The following is a 20,970-nucleotide window of genomic DNA, read 5'->3' as shown; positions in this document are numbered from 1 at the left end:
TTGACGGGGCCTAGGGTCAGTGTGTGCTAAACTTGTCTTTTTCGCCATCAGCTCCCTAGTACATCTTATGAAAAAACCCAAAATAACTTTTTGGCCCACCCAATATTTCCCTGATTACAGTGCTTGTAGGCTCTTGTAGTCTTGTGGTCTTCTGAAATGAAGTGTCCGTTCAAACGTTCTGTCTGTCTTTTCCTTGCTTGTCATCCTGTTATTGAGTCATAAGAATTCTTCACATGTTCTGGGTATAAATAAGTCTCTGTCAGATGTATGTATTGCAGCTTTTACAGTTAGGGTGTGCCTTGCCTTCATAGCTCTTGATCATCTTTTGGTGAGAAGGTGTTAGTTTTGATGAGATCAGTTATCCGCATCTATGATTATCCTCTCTGTGCCTACTAAACCTTTGCTTGTCTCAGGGGAGTTTCTCAATGAACAGATATTCTTCACTTCGAGATATTTGTACTTTTTAGTTGTCATGTTGTCGTTTGGCTCTTTTGTGTCGGATAGAGGGCATTGCTGCTTCGTCCCCGGTTTTGACGATGCGCTGTGCTGCTTTTCTCAAAACTTGGCTGTTTCACCTTTTATGTTTGGCGCTGCCAAACATCTGGTTTTGTTTAGAAAGTCAGGTGGGGATGAGCATTCCTGCTGCCCATGTGGGGTTGACCTGGCACCGCGGATTACCAAGACCAGCCTTCTGTCTGTCCTCCCGCCCAGGCCAGAGGCCTTAAATTAACTTCAGATGTATCATGAAGAGTCTTTCCAGAGTGTAATTCATCCGGCTTTGCTGTCTGCATGGTTGGGGCCAAAGGATCACAGTTCATGTGGCATCTCAGGCCGATGGGAGGGGTGGCCTATTGGGTACATAACATGGCCCATCAAGTCAAATGCAGTCGGCCGCCAGCCTAAGGAGATACACGTCGGTTTATGGAGCTTGGGATTCCCTGGTGGCTCAGATGGTAAAGCGCCTGCCCGCAATGCGGAAGACCTGGGTTCGATCCCTGGGTCGGGAAGATCCCCTGGAGAAGGGAATGGCCACCCACTCCAGTATGCTTGCTTAGAAAATTCCCTGGATGGAGGAGCCTGGTGGGCTACAGTCCAGGGGGTTGCAAAGAGTTGGACACGACTGAGCGACTTCACTTTCACTTTCCGTAGCTTTGGAGGTTGTAGACCTGCAGCGACATTCTGGGGGTCGCCTCAGCCACTTGCTTCATCCAATGCTCTGCTCTTTTGCCCCGCCAGCCTGTGTCACCCCAGCTGAGTGCTGTGATGGAGGACATGTACACCAACGGGCCCGCTGCCCCAGGGAGCCCGGCCCAGACTCAGGGTCAGGAGGCCCGGAAGGTGCGGCTCATCCAGTTTGAGAAGGTCACTGAGGAGCCCATGGTAACCCCTGTTTTACACCTCCATCACCCCCCAACGCCCCTGCACCCCAGAGCGGGCTTCCTGCCCCCTTCCAGCAGTTGACGCCCCAGGTGGGGGAGACAGAAAATCTTTCTCCCAAGAAATCACTTTCAGATGTCTTAAAGATCAGCTTAGCCTGGAGACGGAAACGACAACCGACTCCAGTGTTCCTGCCTGGAAACGTCCGTGGACAGAGGAGCCTAGTGGGCTCCAGTCCATGGGGTTACAGGACTGAGCATGCACGCAGGAGGGTGGAGGGTGGAGGGTTGGTAGCAATAAACTGATAGAACTTGAAGAAAAAAAAGATCAGCTCAGGAATAGCTCACAGTCAAGCATACTCTGGTCTTCTCTGTCTTCCAGGGAATCACGCTGAAGCTGAATGAGAAGCAGTCATGTACAGTGGCCAGAATTCTCCATGGAGGCATGGTCCACAGACAAGGTATAGGTCCAGCCTTCTTCTATACTTTGTGACATGACTGTTTCTCCCATTAGGTAATATTTGCACAATTACTATATGCAACCCTTTTTATTCACCTCTGAATACATAGCAGTGAAGAAAACAGACCATCTCTGCCTCCTGGGGCTACCAGTTAAATGGAGAAAATAGGGAATTCCCTGGCACATCAGTATTTAGGACTCAGTGTTCTCATGGTCATGGGCCCCAGTTCAATCCCTGGTCGGGGAACTAAGGTTCCATTAGCTGATTAGCTGAACAGCATGGCCAGAAAAAAAAAAAAAAAAAAAAAAAGAAACTAAGCAAATAGATGTTAACAAATATCTCAGTAACTGCTGCATCTCCTTCATGTGAAGCAGCCATCAATTTGCATATGCATCCATTAGTAGAAGCACTTTTCTTTGTATCTAGGGGAGCGCAGGTAAGATAACCACTCTTTACAGAGAATCACATAGATTTTAAACAGTGACCATTTGGTAGTGTTTGGAGGTTTTAGCCTAACAGCAGAAAAACATCAAGCTTGCTGATGTCTTCAGAGTGCCAAGTTCTTCACTTTCTGGTTTCTTTGAGTGTGTATAGCTGTTATCAGAGGCCCCAGAGATTGGGGGCACTCTAGTTCCAGAACATTATGAGGATCAGGTACTTTTATTCTGCACTTGGAGTCCTGAGGTCAAAGCAGATGACACAGTCAACTTCCCGGTGCTGGTCCTCATAGGACCCAGAGGGCCATCAATAGACTATTCCGGTCTCTTGCAGTCGAATACTTACAACCCTGTGTTTTTTTGTTTTTTTTTTTTACGCAATCTATTGTATCACGTGCTATAAATCATGGTTTCTTTCCTGTGGCATTTTGACTCCTATTGACAGCTCTTGTCTGAACCTGTGTTCTTTTGTTGGTAGGCTCCCTTCACGTTGGGGACGAGATCCTAGAAATCAACGGCACAAACGTGACTAATCACTCGGTAGATCAGCTGCAGAAGGCGATGGTGGGTATCCACTCTGCCCTTCTCTTGGTGAACCGTGGATCGGGATTGCTGTCCACGTACCTCATTTTCCTGTGAAAGTGTTTTCCTGTGAAAGGCCCTCATTGAAGGGCCTCTTATCACTCAAGAAATGGCAACTCTCTATTTTCATGTAGTAAACTTCTAAAACAAGGCAGATGACCCAGAGTGTCTGTCTAGAAAGGGCTCTGTACTGAGAAGTCTGGACTGAGCTCTGGACTGAGAAGTCCTCAGTCTTTAATGGCAGCCCTGAATCCCATGTCTTTTTCTGCAGCCCTGTGATTTGGAGTAGAATGCACTTCCTAAGTCATCTATAACACAAAAATGCTAGTAATCACTATTGTTCTTACAGAGAGCAATTGGACTCTAACAGGTGAAATGTCAAAATGACAGAATGATCTCTGTTCCTTTCCAAGACAAACCATTCAATATCACAGTAATCCACGTCTATGCCCCAACGACTAAGGCTTAAGAAGCTGAAGTTGAACGGTCCTATGAAGGCCTACAAGACCTTCTAGAACTAACACCCAAAAAGATGTCCTTTTCATCATAGGGGACTAGAATGCAAAAGTAGGAAGTCAGGAGATACCTGGAGTAACAGGTGAATTTGGCCTTGGAGCACAGAATGAAGCAGGGCAAAGGCTAACAGAGTTTTGCCAAGAGAACGCACTGGTCATAGCAAACACCCTCTTCCATCAACGCAGCAGAAGACTCTACACATGGACATCACCAGGTGGTCAATACCAAAATCAGATTCATTATATTCTTTGTAGCCAGAGATGGAGAAGCTCTATACAGTCAGCAAAAACAAGACTGGGAGCTGACTGTGGCTCAGATCATGAACTCCTTATTGCAAAATTCACACGTAAATTGAAGAATGTAGGGAAAACCACTAGACCTTTCAGGTATGACCTAAATAAAATCCCTTATGATAATACAGTGGAAATGAAAAATAGAGTCAAGGGATTAGATCTGATAGACAGAGTGCCTGAAGATCTATGGATGGAGGTTTGTGACATTGTACAGGAGGCAGTGATCAAGACCATCCCCAAGAAAAATGCAAAAAGGCAAATGTTGTCTGAGGAGGCCTTACAAACAGCTGAGAAAAGAAGAGAAGCTAAAGGCAAAGGGGAAAAGGAAAGATATACCACCTAAATGCAGAGTTCCAAACAATAGAAAGGAGAGATAATAAAGCCGTCTTCAGTGATCAATGCAAAGAAATAGAGGAAAACAATAAAATGGGAAAGGCTAGAGATCTCTTCAAGAAACTTAGAGATACCAAGGGAACATTTCATGCAGAGATGGGCTCAATAAAGGACAGAAGTCGTATGGATCTAACAGAAGCAAAACATATTAAGAAGAGGTGGCAAGAATACACAGAAGAACTGTACAAAAAAGATCTTCATGACCCAGATAATCACGATAGTGTGATCACTCACCTAGAGCCAGACATCCTGGAATGCAAAGCCAAGAGGACCTTAGGAAGCATCATTATGAACAAAGCTAGTGGAGGTGATGGAATTCCAGTTGAGCTATTTCAAATCCTAAATGATGATGCTGTGAAAGTGCTGAACCCAATATGCCAGCAAATTTGGAAAACTCAGCAGTGGCCGCAGGACTGGAAAAGGTCAGTTTTCATTTCAATTCCAAAGAAAGGCAATGCCAAAGAATGTTCAGACTACCACACCATTGCACTCATCTCACATGCTAGTAAAGTAATGCTCAAAATTCTCTAAGCCAGGCTTCAACAGTACATGAACCGTGAACTTCCAGATGTTCACGTTGGATTTAGAAAAGGCAGAGGAACCACAGATCAAATTGCCAACATCTGTTGGATCATAGAAAAAGCAAGAGAGTTCCAGAAAAACATCTACTGCTGCCAAAGCCTTTGACTGTGTAGATCACAACAAACTGGAAAATTCTTCAAGAGATGGGAATACCAGACCACCTGACCTTCCTCCTGAGAAATCTGCATGCAGGTCAAGAAGCAACAGTTAGAACTGGACATGGAACAACGGACTGGTTCCAAATTGGGAAAGGAGTTCGTCAAAGCTGTATATTGTCACCCTGCTTATTTAATTTACATGCACAGTGAAGTGAAGTGAAAATGAAAGTCGCTCAGTCGTGTCTGACTCTGCGACCCCCATGGACTGTAGTCCACTGGAATTCTCCAGGCCAGAATACTGGAGTGGGTAGCCTTTCCCTTCTCCAGAGGATCTTCCCAACCCAGGGATCGAACCCAGGTCTTCCGCACTGCAGGCAGATTCTTTACCAGCTGAGCTACAAGGGAAGCCCAAGAACACTGGAGTGGGTAGCCTATCCCTTCTCCAGGGGATCTTCCCAACCCAGGAATAGAACCAGGGTCTCCTGCATTGCAGGCAGATTCTTTACCAACTGAGCTACATGCACAGTACATCATGAGAAATGCCAGGCTGGATAAGCACAAGCTGGAATTAAACTTGCTGGGAGAAATATCAATAACCTCAGATATGCAGATGACACCACCCTTATGGCAGAAAGTGAAGAGGAAGTAAAGAGCCTCTTGATGAAAGTGAAAGAGGAAAGTGAAAAATCTGGCTTAAAACTCACCATTCAAAAAACTAAGATCAAGGCATCCGGTCCCATAACTTCATGCCAAATACATGGGGAAACAGTGGAAACAGTGGCTGACTTTATTTTTCTGGGCTCCAAAATCACTGCAGATCGTGACTGCAGCCATGAAATTGGACACTTGCTCCTTGGAAGGAAAGCTCTGACCAACCTAGACAGCATATTAAAAAGCAGAGACATTACTTTGCTGACAAAGTTCCATCCAGTCAAGGCTATGGTTTTTCCAGTGGTCATGTATGGATGTGAGAGTTGGACTATAAAGAAAGCTGAGCGCCAAAGAATCAATGCTTTTGAACTGTGGTGTTGGAGAAGACTCTTGAGAGTCCCCTGGACTGCAAGGAGATCCAACCAGTGCATCCGAAAGGAGATCGGTCCTGGGTGTTCATTGGAAGGACTGATGTTGAAGCTGAAACTCCAATACTTTGGCCACCTGATGTGAAGAGCTGACTCATTTGTCAAGACCCTGATGCTGGGAAGGATTGGGGGCAGGAGGAGAAGGGGACGACAGAGGATGAGATGTTTGGGTGGCATCACTGACTCGATAGACATGAGTTTGAGCAAGCTCTGGGAGTTGGTGATGAACAGGGAAGCCTGGTGTGGTGCAGTCCATTGGGATCGCAAAGAGTTGGACACAACTGAGCAACTGAACTGAACTGAGATGAGACATTGAACGTGCCCTCTACATTCAGTTGTGCTGGGTGTTTGTCCCTCCAGATTCTTCACTGTGGTTCTTCATCTCTGCACACAACCACTGCTGGTAGGAAGCACCCCTCAGGCACTCAGCGTGGGAATAAAGCAGAGAATAGAAAAAACTTGACGACAAGTGTGGTTTGAACCAGAGATGAGAAAACTGAACTTTGCCAGAATTACACGTTAACATTCCTTTTAAATTTCTGCCAATCTGATGGGTGCAATTACTTCATGGTTGCTTTATTTTTCTAATTGTATTCCCATAGCCAAAGCTGAACACTTATCAAGAGCTCTTTGGCCATATGCTTTTCCTTATATCTTTTTGCCCTGTTGTCTATTGGGTTGCTTATCTTTTTATAACAAAGTTTGAGTGAGCCTGAGTGTTAGTTGCTCAGTCATGTCCAACTCTTTGCGATCCCATTGAATGTAACCCACCATGCTCCTCTGTCCATGGAATTCTCTAGGCAAGGATACTGGAGTGGGTTGCCATTTCCTTCTCCAGGGGATCTTCTTGACCCAAGGATCAAATCTGGGTCTCCGGCATTGCAGGCAAACGCTTTACCATCTGAGCCACCAGGGAAGCCTATATAACAAAGTTTAAAAGCACTTGAAATATTGGTTATTAACTGTCTGCCTATTATATGCACAATAGTATGTTTCCAGTAAGTAAGTGTTAGTTGCTCAGTTGTGCCCGATTCTTTGTGACCCTGTGAACTGCAGCCCACCAGGCTCCTCTGTCCATGAGATTTTCCAGGCAAGGATACTGGAGTGGGTTGTTATGTCCTTCTCCAGGGGGTCTTCCCCACCCAGGGATCAAACTTGTGTCTCCTGCACTACAGGCAGATTCTTTATGACTGCGCTGCAAGGGAAGCCCAGTATGTTTCCACAGAGGAGAAGGCCTAGAGATAGGGGGGAACAAAAGTCCCCAATGTTGGGAAAGATCAAGGGCAGAAAGAGAAGAGGGCATCAGGGGATGAGATGGATGGATGGCATCACTGACTCGATGGACATGAGTTTGAGTAAACTCTGGGAGTTGGTGATGGACAGGGAAGCCTGGCATGCTACAGTCCATGGGGTCGCAAAGAGTCGGACACAACTGGGCAACCCAACAACAACAATTACTTCCTCACAGATCTGGGCACGTTCTTTGGGTATTTGCATCAGGGTCCAGGTCACGTGGGTACACTGTGGTGGATGGATACATCTTTTAAGACTCTGAATCCACCTGTTTTCTGATCTGATCTTTGTGGAAGAAACTCGGTTGTTGGTCCTATAGAGTTTCTCCTGGTGAGAGTAGAATGTCTATATAGAAAAGTAATTTGAGGAAAGCTCTAAAAGTGTTTTTACCATTTGATTCTGCATTTCTTTCATGGGGTTCTAGTCTGTAGAAATCAAATGCAAATATATAAGGACATATGTTGAAGGGGTCTCTGGCAGCAGGTTGTAAGAAAGAAAGAAAGTGAAGTCGCTCAGTCGTGTCTGACTCTTTGCGACCCCCTGGACTGTAGCCCACCAGGCTCCTCCATCTATGGAATTTTCTAGGCCAGAGTACTGGAGTGGGTGGCCATTCCCTTCTCCAGGGGATCTTCCTGACCCAGGGATCGAAGCCAGGTCTCCCGCATTTCGGGCAGGCGCTTTACTGTCTGAGCCACCAGGAAATCCCAGGTTGTAGAAGAAAAAAAACAAAACTGGAGACAATGGACACGCCCACTAATGGGGATGGTGGCTGAGGCCCCCATCACACAAGGGATCTAACTGAGCCTTGAGAGAGAGTGAGTGAAGTCTTCATATATCGACCTGCAAGCAAGTCATTGAGTCATGCATATTGTATAATCCCATTTTGTTAAAAACAACAAAAATGCATAAATATGAATATGTGTATAAATATCTATACATGTTTGTATTGTATAGAAAAGTGTGGACATACGTGTACCAGGGTTCATTTTAAGTATTTCCGGGGACCTTTTGGGGTCACCGGTGAAGAGGAGGGGCACTCATTAGCCTTTTGTTCATGTTGTTATGCTGGTGTACGGGGCACATGACATTTCTGTCTCAAAGAAGGTGTTGTGCTACAAGATTTCAAAGTGTAATGATGGCTATTGCGAGAAAAAGAAAAAAAAAAAAACCTCATGGGCCTTTGGGATGGGGAAAATGACTTCGTGAGACCTCCAGTCAGCCAAGTTCGTTTCACTTAACAGTTATTTCATGTTTCTTTTTTTAATAGAAAGAAACCAAAGGAATGATCTCATTAAAAGTAATTCCCAACCAGCAGAATCGGCTTCCGGCACTGCAAGTAGGTGGACGCATTTTCTCTGTTGCGATGACGGCAAGATTCAGACCCAGGCTGTCCTCGGAATTTGATGAAATGATGTGCTTCTGATCCGTGGAGCTGCCTGGTATCCTCTGAGCCAAACTGACACGAGTTGCAGACTGGCAGGCCTTTGCTGTCTGTCCTGCACGTGAGAGCAGAGGCCCATCTCCTGATTCCGTGACCCCCCGCTACACACAGCGCATTGGGGCTTGGGAGGGAAATTGCTTGGGCAGGGCCCTGGCAGATGAACTTTGACAAAAATCACTCGGAAGTTTCCTTCCCAGGTTACTTAATGTGTGATGGTATAATTTTCTTGTCAAGTAAACTTTTTAAGATTGAAGTTTTGGTATATATGGGCACATAGACAACAAAGTACACAAATCGTTAAGTATAAAACTAGATGAATTTTCACAATCTGAACACACCCATGTGACCAACACCCCGAGAGTCCCTGTTCCTATTTCCAGTCCACCAACCCTGCCTTCTGACTCCACAGATGAGTTTTGCCCCTTTTGGGAATTTGTGTAAATTGACTCACACAGTACGAATCCTTTAACATCTCATTTCGTTCACTGGTATGAAGTCTGTGCTGTAGCAACTGATGATTCCTTCTTTTTGTTGTTGTTGTTTGAATATTTAAAAATTTATTTATTTTAATTGGAGGCTAATTACTTTACAATATTGTGGTGGCTTTTGCCATACATTCACATGAATCAGCCATAGGTGTACATGTGATTCCTTCTTATTCACTTCTCATATGAACATGCTCTTGAGGGCCTTCTGCAATTCCAGCTTTTTGGTTCTTACACACACACAAAAAACCACTGCTGCCATGAACCTCATTGTATCCGAGTTTCAGGGCGTTTCTGACGAGTTGTGGAGAATATTCAACTGTGGTGATATTGCCCAACTGTTTTCCAAGGTAGCTGCACCATTTTCCATTCCCGGCTTCCAGTTCCAGCTATGCCGCATCCTCCCTGAGAATTCTCTGGCGTTTCCCCCTTCCTTTTGGCCACTGTGTTGGTGGTGTTCCACTAGGCTCTCTGCTGGGAAGTGGCGTCTTGTCTTATTTCTTAGTCAGCCTGAATTTTATGAATCTTCAGAGAACCAGTGTTGCCTCTCTTGATCCTCTCAACTCTGTCTTTCTGTTTCATTGCTTTCTGCTCCTTCCTGCTTTCTTCATTTCTTTGGCTTGGATTTACACCCCTGATCTTCCTATCAGAGATAACTGGTATTAAGTTCTGACCTAATAGCTTCTTCCAGTCTTTTTTTTGCTTCTGTGTATAAAAAAATACTAAATTTCAAGCATAGTAGGTGTTGTTTTTATTTGATAATTTGATAATCAAACACATTTTATTTGTTTGCTTTGATTTGATTTGATTTGAAATGATCTCATTTCATGTTCTATCAGCAGCAAGACTTGGGGCATGTTCATAAAAGTAGTTGCTGTGTACTCCAGGACAGACAACTGAGTCCCAGTAACCACACAGCACCTTTGCCTTCCTGCTGTCCAGGCAGTGCTGACCCTGCTTATTTACAGCCAAACTTTCCACTAGTGCCACGCCCCTCGCCTGCTTTTTCAGATGTTCATGCGAGCGCAGTTTGACTACGATCCCAGAAAGGACAACCTGATCCCTTGCAAGGAGGCTGGACTGAAGTTTGTCACGGGGGACGTCATCCAGATTATCAACAAGGATGACAGCAACTGGTGGCAGGGGCGGGTGGAAGGCTCGTCCCAGGAGTCAGCGGGCCTGATCCCCTCCCCTGAGCTGCAGGAATGGTGAGCCACCAATGGACGGGGATCCACGCCTGCCACAGAGAACTGCACAGCTTCCGCAATCTGTCAGGCTGTGTATCCTTTCTGTTGCTCAATGGGGCCAACCTCCCAGTTTGCCTAGCAGAATGGGTGGGGGTGGGGCAGGGGCTACGATGCCCTTACGAGCTTGATTGGCTGTTATTCTCCCTGCATCCATGGATCTCTGTGGCCACAAATGCTTTCCCTAAGCTTACAAAGCACGCCATGGTGTTGGGACTCAATCCCCCCCAACAGGGCCCTTCTGAGCCATTATCTTCTGAGTCCTGCAGAAAAAGTGTACGTGAAGTCGCTCAGTCATGTCCGACTTTTGCGACCCCATGGACTGTAGCCCACCAGGCTCCTCCATCCAGGGGATTCTCCAGGCAAGAGTACTGGAGTGGGTTGCCATTGCCTTCTCCAGAGGATCTTCCCGACCCAGGGATCAAACCTGGGTCTCCCGCATTGTAGGCAGATGATGAGTCCTGCCGAGAACAGTCACATTTTAAGGATGTGTCCTTTATGCACATTTCTGATTCATAGAAAAGGTTATCCCTGTCCCCAAGTCGGATTGCCATCCATATCAAACAACCGTAACATTTTTCACCAATGTAGAACAATCCTAAAACTTATTTGGAACCACAAAAAAAAAAAAAAAAAAAAACCCTGAGTTGCCAATGCAATATTAAGGAAAAAGAAGAAAGCTGGAGTTAGCACATTCCCTGACTTCAGAGTATATACAAAGCTACAGTCGTCAAAAGAGTATAGTCCTACACTGCTGTATATAAAATGGATAACCAACAAGGGCCTACTGTATAGCACATTGAACTCTGCTCAATGTTCTATGGCAGCTTGGATGGGAGGGGAGTTTGGGTGAGAATGGATATATGTATACGGATGGCTGAGTCCCTTTGCTGTCCACCTGAAACTATCACAACAGTATTAATTGGCTGTACCCCAATACAAAATAAAAAGTTAAAAAAATAACATAGTACTGGCATAATAATAGACACAGAGATCAATGGAATAGAACCGAGAGCCCAGAAATAAACACATGTACTTACATCAATTAACCTATGACAGAGGAGGTAAGAATATGCAAAGGAGGAAAGACAGTGTCTTCAATAAGTGGTGCTAGGAAAACTGGACAACTACATTTATTTTACAAAATAAAATTAGAATATTTTTTCACACCATTTACAAAAAGAAAAGGGATTAAAGACCAAAGTGTTAGACTAGAAAGTATAAAACCCCAAGAAAACATAGAGAACAGTAATTTTTTATATGTTATACTCCTTTTTTTTCCTCCTGGTTGCACCTTGTGGCTTTCAGGATCTGAGTTGCTCAAGCATGGATTGAGCCCACACCCTTGACAGTGAAAGTGCAGAGCCCTAAGCACTGGACTGCCAGGGGATTCGCTATATTCCATTTAAAGTTATAAAATAACGGCCATATTCCCCTATACTTATTTTATGCAGAGCAGTTTCTGTATTGCTACCTCTGAATCCCCGACACCTATATTGACCCTCTTTCTTTTCCTCAGTGGTAACCACGAGTTTGTCCTCCATATTTGTGAGTCCATTCGTTTGGCGTTATTCATTCATTCGTTTTATATTTTAGATTTCACATACAAGTGATAACATAGAGTTTTGTTTTCCTCTGTCTGAGTTTTCACTCAGCCTAATACTCTCTAGGTCCATCCATGTTATTATAATTGGCAGAGTTTCATTCTTTTTATTAATGGCTGAGTAATATTCCTCTGTGTGTGCATGCACACGCATTACATCTTCTTTATCCATTCATCTGTTGGCGGACATGTAGGTTGTTTCCATGTCTTGGCTGTTGTAAATAATGCCTTGAGAGAAAGGGCACGAGGCAGATGGTTCTAGGGGTTTCGTGTATAGGGACTGCACAGGCAAGTGACCCAGGGCTTTTGCACCAAGAAGCCACCGATGTCCTCTGTCATCTCTTCCCTCCAGGCGAGTGGCGAGTGGGGCCCATTCTGCTCCGAGCGAGGCCCCGAGCTGCAGCCCCTTTGGCAAAAAGAAGAAGTACAAAGACAAGTACCTGGCGAAGCACAGCGCAAGTATGCTCCCCGACGCGCCGCTGCTCCTGGCCTCCTGTGACCACGTCCCTCTCCCCGGCTCCACACAGTCAGGGCACGTTGGAGGAAGGCTGTTCATCACGCTTTCCCCCCGGGGATCCACTCTGACCGTCTTCCAGCCCTTTCTCAATACATCAGCCGACATCAGTATGACCAAGTGGGTTCGAGCCGCCCCAGACAGCAGCCTGTTTTCCTGAACTAACTCTGATTGTGTTCTTTACCTGCTGTGGGTGCAAGCAGATTGTAGATAAGAAAGGAAGAATCAGCCACGAACTGAGCTACCGTCTGTTAAATGCCTCCTTCCTGCAGGGAGCATTTTTGAGAAAGACAGGAGCAAATCACAGGACCTGAAAGCACCTGCTAGCTCAGGAGTCTCCACAGAGCCGCAGAGGGCAGTTGTGTGACGTGGGAGGTGGCAGGATCAGAGTCAGGATGACACTCAGATCCCTGAGACAAGGGCCAGTGCAGGCCGTACTGGGGAGATGATGGTGCTAGGGCTGAGAGCTGGGGCCAAAAGCTTACAGAAAATTTGAGTGCAAAGAACTGACCGACAGCCGTGTTGAGTTTCAACAGCAGGGGGATTGGGAAAATCAAGACATAGACCCCAAGGAAGGGCGCCCACCCTCCAGGGTCAGTCCCGCCCACAGTTGTCCCCGCCAGTGTCCGAGCCTGTCTGGCTGATCTTAGCCTGCCCTGTTTGCCCAGCTCTGGCATGAACTTGGCTTGCTTTTCTTTGTCTCTAGTTTTTGACCAGTTGGATGTTGTTTCCTACGAGGAAGTGGTTCGGCTGCCCGCGTTCAAGAGGAAGACCCTGGTTCTTATCGGTATCATCTTGCTTTGCTACTTGATACTACATTTCTGTTTGTGTTCCCCTGCCTGCAGGATGTACCCTACCTCCATTGCCTCCCCGCCTAGAGGATGTAACCTACCTCCATGGCTTCCCCCTACTCTGTTGCTCCAAAAAAAATGTAGAGGGCGGTGAGGAAGAAAAGGAAGTGAGAAGTCGGGTGTCTTGGGCCTCCATATGGAGCAGATTTAAGAGTTTTCTGAGTCCTTACCAGGACTCACCTTGCTTCACGTTGCTAGAGAGGGTAAACCTGATACGGTTTTCAGCAACTAATTCTTTGAGGTGGTATATCCATCTGGCCAGCAGCAGGGATGCTCTGGGCCTACGCTTGCGTTCTCCAGAAAAGCCTTCAGGACTCTTTGAAAGCGAGCGAGTCCTCCCTGTCTCTAGAGGGGAAACGTTAGTTGGTTAGAGGATCTGTATTAAGGTTCTGTTTAAACTTGCAGGAAAAACCTGTTGCATTCATTTGAGGGGAGTCTAGGAAGGCAAATAGCTTTCAGAAAGAAACCGAAATGCCCTGTGGTAGCCAGCTCCTGTGTGCAAATGGGCTCTGAGAGATGAAAATCTACGTGTTAGTCCTCTTTCTAGCCCTGTCTTTGTCTCTGGGGAAAGAAACAGGAGCCTTGATCTGCATGCCTATCTCTTCTGTCCATGCAGGAGCCAGCGGGGTGGGCCGCAGCCACATCAAGAGTGCCCTGCTCAGCCAGAACCCGGACAAGTTCGCATACCCTGCCCCGTGTGAGTAACTCAGGGGCCTGAGGGCCATTGTTCCATAGTGGGCTGTCTTTCTGTGATTTTTTTTTTCCTTCTTGGCCATGCCACGTAGCTGGGGATATCCCAATCTCCCTGGCCAGGGACTGAATCCACAGTTTGGCAGCAAAGACATAGAGCCCTAACCACTAGATGGCCAGGGAAGTCCCTTCTTTGTGATTTTTTCCCCCAAACGTTTGATGATCAAAAGAAAAGATCATTTGGAAAGATACAAATTTGTCCCCAGAGTAGCTGCAACTAACAAAGTAGTTGTGCTGTTTGTCTATATAAGAGGCATAGTGACACTTTGGGTCATTCAATAGCTTAGAACGTGAACTGAGTACGAGAGAGTGGGTGAAAGGTAAGGAAAATTTGGGTCAAAGAAGGGAGACTTTCAGTGCACTTCCCAGAAATCCAGCCTGCAGATCGGTTTTATTTATTTATTTTTATATTTTTTCATGACACTGCTCAGCATGTGGGATCTTAGTTTCCTGACTAGGGTTCAAACCTGTGCCTCCGCCTGCATTGGAGGGTGGAGTCTTAACCACTGGACCACCTGTGAAGTCTCTGCAGATCTGTTCTGAAAAGATTTCTAGCTTCTGTGTCCCTGGTTTTGGTGTTGGAGAGAGAGGCAACTTTGTGACAGCAAGAGGGCGGGCGCTTGCTCTGGAGCGTTTAAAAGGGTTCCCGGCCTGCTTTGTTTTCTCGAGTCAGGCCCTGAGGGTCCTGAATAAGAAAGTGAAGTCGCTCAGTCGTGTCCAAATCTTTGCGACCCCATGAACTGTAGCCCACCAGGCTCCTCCATCCATGGAATTTTCTAAGCAAGAGTCCTGGAGTGGGTGACCATTGCCCTCTCCAGGGGATCTTCCTGACCCAGGGATCGAACCCAGGTCTCTCACGTTACGGGCAGACGCTGTACCGTCTGAGCCACCAGGGAAACCCTTAGAAGATTCCCTGAATCAGAAGCCCCTGCACTAAAGGCAGCTGGGGTGGTGGTGGCGATGCTAGGGTCCACATCCCCGGGAGCTGCAGAGGGGGGCCCCGAGTGGCTCAGAGATTGATTGGGGTTCTTGGGGCACAGATACAACACGGCCAGCCAGGAAGAATGAAGAAGATGGCAAGGAATATCATTTCATCTCCACGGAGGAGATGACGCGGAGCATCTCTGCCAACGAGTTCTTGGAGTTTGGCAGCTACCAGGGCAACATGTTCGGCACCAAGTTTGAGACTGTGCACCAGATTCACAAGCAGGACAAGGTTGCCATCCTGGATATCGAGCCTCAGGTGGGTCGGCGTGGAAGGCTGGAGCGGATGGGAGTGGGGTGCTGAAGAGGACAGCTCGGGGGGACCTTCAGGGCATGCACCCCGGCTTCACAGGCCGTCATTGGGGTCACCAGGAGGAAGAGCCAGACCAGCTGTGCTGGAGAGAGTCCTGGGCTTTCAGTTCAGTTCAGTCGCTCAGTCGCGTACAACTCTTTGCGACCCCATGAACCGCAACACGCCAGGCCTCCCTGTCCATCACCAACTCCCGGAGTTTACTCAAACTCATGTCCATTGAGTCGGTGATGCCATACAACCATCTCATCCTCTGTTGTCCCCTTCTTCTCCTGCCCTCAATCTTTCCCAGCATCAGGGTCTTTTCAAAAGAGTCAGCTCTTCGCGTCAGGTGGCCAAAGTATTGAAGTTTCAGCTTCAACATCAGTCCTTCCATGAACATCCAGGACTGATCTCCTTTAGGATGGACTGGTTGCATATCCTTGCAGTCCAAGGGTCTCTCAAGAGTCTTCCCCAACACCACAGTTCAAAAGCATCAATTCTTCGGTGCTCAGCTTTCTTCACCGTCCAACTCTCACATCCACACATGACCAACAAAGCCTTGACTAGACGGACCTTTGCCGGCAAAGTAATGTCTCTGCTTTTTAATATGCTGTCTAGGTTGGTCAGAACTTTCCTTCCAAGGAGTAAACATCTTTTAATTTCATGGCTGCAATCACCATCTGCAGTGATTTTGGAGCCCAGAAAAATAAAGTCAGCCACTGTTTCCACTGGTTCTCCATCTATTTGCCATGAAGTGATGGCACTGGATGCCATGATCTTAGTTTTCTGAATGTTGAGCTTTAAGCCAACTTTTTCACTCTCCTCTTTCACTTTCATCAAGAGGCTCTTTAGTTCTTCTTCGCTTTCTGCCATAAGGGTGGTGTCATCTGCATATCTGAGGTTATTGATATTTCTCCCAGCAATCTTGATTCCGGCTTGTGCTTCCTCCAGCCCAGCATTTCTCATGATGTACTCTGCATATAAGTTAAATAAACAGGGTGACAATATACAGCCTTGACGCACTTCTTTTCCTATTTGGAACCAGTCTGTTGTTCCATATCCAGTTCTAACTGTTGCTTCCTGACCTGCATACAGGTTTCTCAAGAGACAGGTCAGATGGTCTGGTATTCCCATCTCTTTCAGAATTTTCCACAGTTTATTGTGATCCACACAGTCAAAGGCTTTGGCATAGTCAATAAAGCAGAAATAGATGTTTTTCTGGAACTCTCCTGGTTTTTCTTTTTTTTTTTTTAACTTTAAAAATTTACTTTATTCAAGCTGATCCGTCTCATTTTAACATGTACCGACATAAACGAACTACTGAGCTTTTTCAAACTAAACAGTCTGTGAAATCCAAAATCTTCTCCCATACCTCCGTCTGGACTAGCTGCATTTGTTTTTGTTTTTGTTTTTTTTTTTAAGGAGATGGATTTTCTAAAATATTTGGCTGGGTCCCGTCTTAGTTGCGGTACTCATAGTCCTCGTTGCGTCATGTGGGATCTTTTGTTGCGGCCCAGACTCTCTACTGGCGGCGTGTAGTATCAGTAAATTACAGCATGGGCTTAGCTGCTGCTGGACGGCAGCCAGGCTATGCAGCTGGGCATTGCTGAGCTGCTGCTGGAGCATGAACTGGTGGAAATACTGAGCCGCGTTGGGCTGACGCTGCAGTGCCTGCAGAGCCTGCACGGCCTGCCGTTCATACAGTGACATTTGAGCGATCTGGGGCCGAGAGCTGCCCCCAGAGCCAGAACTCCCATTGGTGGAGTTGGAGTTCTGCTCACTCTCCGTTTCCATGATAGAGATCCAGGATCCCCACGGCTGGCGCTCTGACTCCAGACCTCCGCGCCTGGCTCCGCACCCAGGCGCTCCCGGGGTAGGGGGTGGGGGGCGTCCACCTCACGTGCCGGGGTCCCCGGGCGCCGGCGCCGGGCCGGGCGGGGGGCGTGCTCGGCCTGGAGGGGCGGGGGCGCCGAGGGCGGGGTGGGAGGTGCCCGGCGCGGCCGCGGCTCCCCGCCCCTCCCGCCGCTCCGGGTGCGGGCTGGCCGCGGCTCCGCCAGGCCTCCGGGGCTCGCTCTGGGGCCTGTCACTTCCTGCCGGGCTCTCCTGGTTTTTCGATGATCCATCGGTTGTTGGCAATTTGATCTCTGGTTCCTCTGCCTTTTCTAAAACCAGCTTGAACATATGGAAGTTCACAGTGCATGTACTGCTGAAGCCTGGCTTGGAGAATTTTGAGCATTACTTGACTAGCATGTGAGATGAGTGCAATTGTGTGGTAGTTTGAGCATTCTTTGGCATTGCCTTTCTTTGGGATTGGAATGAAAACTGACCCTTTCCAGTCCTGTGGCCACTGCTGAGTTTTCCAGATTTGCTGGCATATTGAGTGCAGCACGTTCACAGCATCATCTTTCAGGATTTGAAATAGCTTAACTGGAATTCCATCACCTCCACTAGCTTTGTGCGTAGTGATGCTTTCTAAGGCCCACTTGACTTCACATTCCAGGATGTCTGGCTGTAGGTGAGTGATCACACCATCGTGATTATCTGGGTCGTGAAGATCTTTTTTGTACAGTTCTTCTGTGTATTCTTGCCACCTCTTCTTAATATCTTCTGCGTCTGTTAGTTCCATACCATTTCTGTCCTTTATTGAGCCTATCTTTGCATGAAATGTTCCCTTGGTATCTCTAATTTTCTTGAAGAGATCTGTAGTCTTTCCCATTCTATTGTTTTCCTCTATTTCTTTGCATTGGTCGCTGAAGAAGGCTTTCTTATCTCTCCTTGCTGTTCTTGGGAACTCTGCATTCAAATGCGTATATCTTTCCTTTTCTCCTTTGCTTTTGGCTTCCCTTCTTTTCACAGCAATTTGTAAGGCCTCCTCAGACATCCATTTCCCTTTTTTGCATTTCTTTTTCTTGAGGATGGTCTTGATTCCTGTCTCCTGTACAATGTCACGAACCTCCGTCCATAGTTCATCAGGCACTCTGTCTATCAGATCTAATCCCTTAAATCTATTTCTCACTTCCACTGTATAGTCATAAGGGATTTGATTTAGGTCATACCTGAATGGTCTAGTGATTTTCTCCACTTTCTTCAATTTCAGTCTGAATTTGGCAATAAGGAGTTCATGATCTGAGCCACAGTCTGCTCCTGGTCTTGTTTTTGCTGACTGTATAGAGCTTCTCCATCTTTGGCTGCAAAGAATATAATCAATCTGATTTCGGTGTCGACCATCTGGTGATGTCCACGTGTAGAGTCTTCTCTTGTGTTGTTGGAATAGGGTGTTTGCTATGACCAGTGCGTTCTCGTGGCAAAACTCTATTAGCCTTTGCCCTGCTTCATTCTGTACTCCAAGGCCAAACTTGCCTGTTACGCCAGGTGTTTCTTGACTTCCTACTTTTGCATTCCAGTCCCCTATAATGAAAAGGACATCTTTTTGGGGTGTTAGTTCTAGAAGGTCTTGTAGGTCTTCATAGAACTGTTCAACCTCAGCTTCTTCAGCGTTACTGGTCAGGGCATAGACTTGGATTACCGTGATATTGAATGGTTTGCCTTGGAAATGAACAGAGATCATTCTGTTGTTTTTGAGATTGCATCCAAGTACTGCATTTCAGACTCTTTTTTTCACTGTGAAGGCTACTCCATTTCTTCTAAAGGATTCCTGCCCACAGTAGTAGATATAATGGTCATCTGAGTTAAATTCACCCATTCCAGTCCATCTTAGTTCGCTAATTCCTAGAATGTCAGTGTTCACTCTTGCCATCTCCTGTTTGACCACTTCCAATTTGCCTTGATTCATGGACCTAACATTCCAGGTTCCTATGCAATATTGCTCTTTACAGCATCGGACTTTGTGTCTATCACCAGTCCCATCCTCAACTGGGTGTTGTTTTTGCTTTGGCTCCATCCCTTCATTCTTTCTGGAGTTATTTCTCCACTGATCTCCAGTAGCATATTGGGCACCTACCGACCTGGGGAGTTCATCTTGTAGTGTCTTTTTGCCTTTTCATCCTGTTCATGGGGTTCTCAAGGCAAGAATACTGAGATGGTTTGCCATGCCCTTCTCCAGTGGCCCACATTCTGTCAGACCTCTCCACCATGACCCGTCCATCGTGGGTGGCCCCATACGGCATGGCTTAGTTTTATTGAGTTAGACAAGGCTGTGGTCCGTGTGATCAGATTGGCTAGTTGTCTGTGATTGTGGTTTCAGTCTGTCTGACCTCTGATGCCCTCTCTCAGTGCCTACTGTCTTACTTGGTTTCTCTTACCTTGGACGTGGGGTTTCTCTTCACAGCTGCTCCAGCAAAGTGCAGCTACTGTTCCTTACCTTGGACGTGGGATATCTCCTCTCAGCCACTGCCCCTGACCTTGGACATGGGGTAGCTCCAGGACGTAACCTGGGCTCGGCAAGGCCCTAATGTGCTGATCGCCAGGGGTCTGCTGTGACCGCTGACTCTTTTTCCCCTCTTCTCCCTCCCTCCACTCCATTTTTTTGCAGACCCTGAAGATCGTTCGGACAGCAGAACTTTCACCTTTCATTGTGTTCATCGCACCCACGGACCAAGGCACTCAGGTGGGAATGTAGGGTCTGTGCGGGGGGGGGGGGGGCAGGAGACCCAACAGATGGTTGGCAGGGTGCTGGCAGAGCTCAATGTCTTGGCTTCTGCTGTCTTTCTGCCCCTGAGGCCAAGAGGACATAGCACATGCGTCCAGTCTGTTTAGTTCAGTTGCTCAGTCATGTCCAACTCTTTGCGACACCATGAACCACAGCATGCCAGGCCTCCCTGTCTATCACCAATTCCCGGAGTTCACCGAAACTCCTGTCCATCGAGTCGGTGATGCCATCCAACCATCTCATCCCCTGTTCCTCCCGCCTTCAGGCTTTCCCAGCATCAGGGGCTTTTCCAATGAGTCAGCTCTTCGCATCAGATGGCCAAAGTATTGGTGTTTCTCTTCAGTGGGGAGTTGTTAACCCACTAGCCAGGCCGTTGTTCCAGAAGCACAGAGATGGATGGTGGGCTTAAGAGGGGCAAATGTGGAGGACAGGGACTCTGAATATATGTGGCCCTAGGCCCACAGGGGGCATGCTGTGGGGAGAGGGGACCGTGTAGAGAAGCCTTCCGGCTCCTTAGGGCTGACGGGCTCCAAACCCCCCTGCAGACACTTTGCTTTTCACTGAATACATCTGCAGAGACCTTCCTGAGCCTTTCTCGGTACCTGTGGTCTCCCATCTTGTGGATTTAGCAGAATTATTTAGTTCCCTAGGGATTCCCTGGTGGCTCAGACGGTAAAGCGTCTGCCTGCAATGTGGGAGACCCAGGTTCGATCCTTGGGTCAGGAAGGTCCCCTGGAGAAGGAAATAGCCACCTACTCCAGTATTCTTGCCTAGAAAATTCTGTGGATGGAGGAGCCTGGTGGGCTACAGTCCATGGGGTCACAAAGAGTCGGACACAGCTGAGCGACTTCACTTTAGTTCCCTCACTGCCTTCTTGATGGGTATTTAGGTTTAAAACTTCTAATAGCATCAATACAACAATCCATGATCCTGTGCATATGCTGTTTCACACTGCAAATATACCTGTGGGAGGTTCCAGGCTGGGTTGTGTTAGGAATTTTGGATGTGGCAGGGGACTTGACCCCCTGCGTCAGGAGCATGTCCTGCAGTTTCATCTTTGGAGTCTGCTGGAAGGGGAAGTGGAATC

General features: G+C 47.1%; 1 protein-coding gene across 4 annotated transcripts in view; it reads left to right on the top strand.

The window, feature by feature from the left end:
- The window catches only part of MPP1 (MAGUK p55 scaffold protein 1), a 32,207-nt gene that overhangs the window by 9,676 nt on the left and 1,561 nt on the right, over positions 1–20,970 (top strand). Inside the window, exons 2-11 of one of the 4 annotated variants that reach the window (XM_081563652.1) lie at positions 1,237–1,329; positions 1,759–1,837; positions 2,753–2,838; positions 8,378–8,446; positions 10,048–10,244; positions 12,236–12,342; positions 13,104–13,184; positions 13,865–13,945; positions 15,039–15,241; positions 19,767–19,841. In XM_081563652.1, coding sequence (XP_081419778.1) covers positions 1,237–1,329; positions 1,759–1,837; positions 2,753–2,838; positions 8,378–8,446; positions 10,048–10,244; positions 12,236–12,342; positions 13,104–13,184; positions 13,865–13,945; positions 15,039–15,241; positions 19,767–19,841 — 1,071 coding nt within the window. Of the gene's footprint in view, positions 1–1,236; positions 1,381–1,758; positions 1,838–2,752; positions 2,839–8,377; positions 8,447–10,047; positions 10,245–12,235; positions 12,343–13,103; positions 13,185–13,864; positions 13,946–15,038; positions 15,242–19,766; positions 19,842–20,970 lie in introns of all 4 variants that reach the window. The other 3 variants (XM_081563653.1, XM_081563650.1, XM_081563654.1) reach the window with 3 other exon arrangements.

This window comes from Giraffa tippelskirchi, chromosome X, assembly GCF_054371585.1.
Source record: "Giraffa tippelskirchi isolate mGirTip1 chromosome X, T2T-mGirTip1v1.2.pri, whole genome shotgun sequence".
NCBI classification, from domain to species: domain Eukaryota; kingdom Metazoa; phylum Chordata; class Mammalia; order Artiodactyla; family Giraffidae; genus Giraffa; species Giraffa tippelskirchi.
This window is presented reverse-complemented; position numbering and strand designations above follow the sequence as displayed.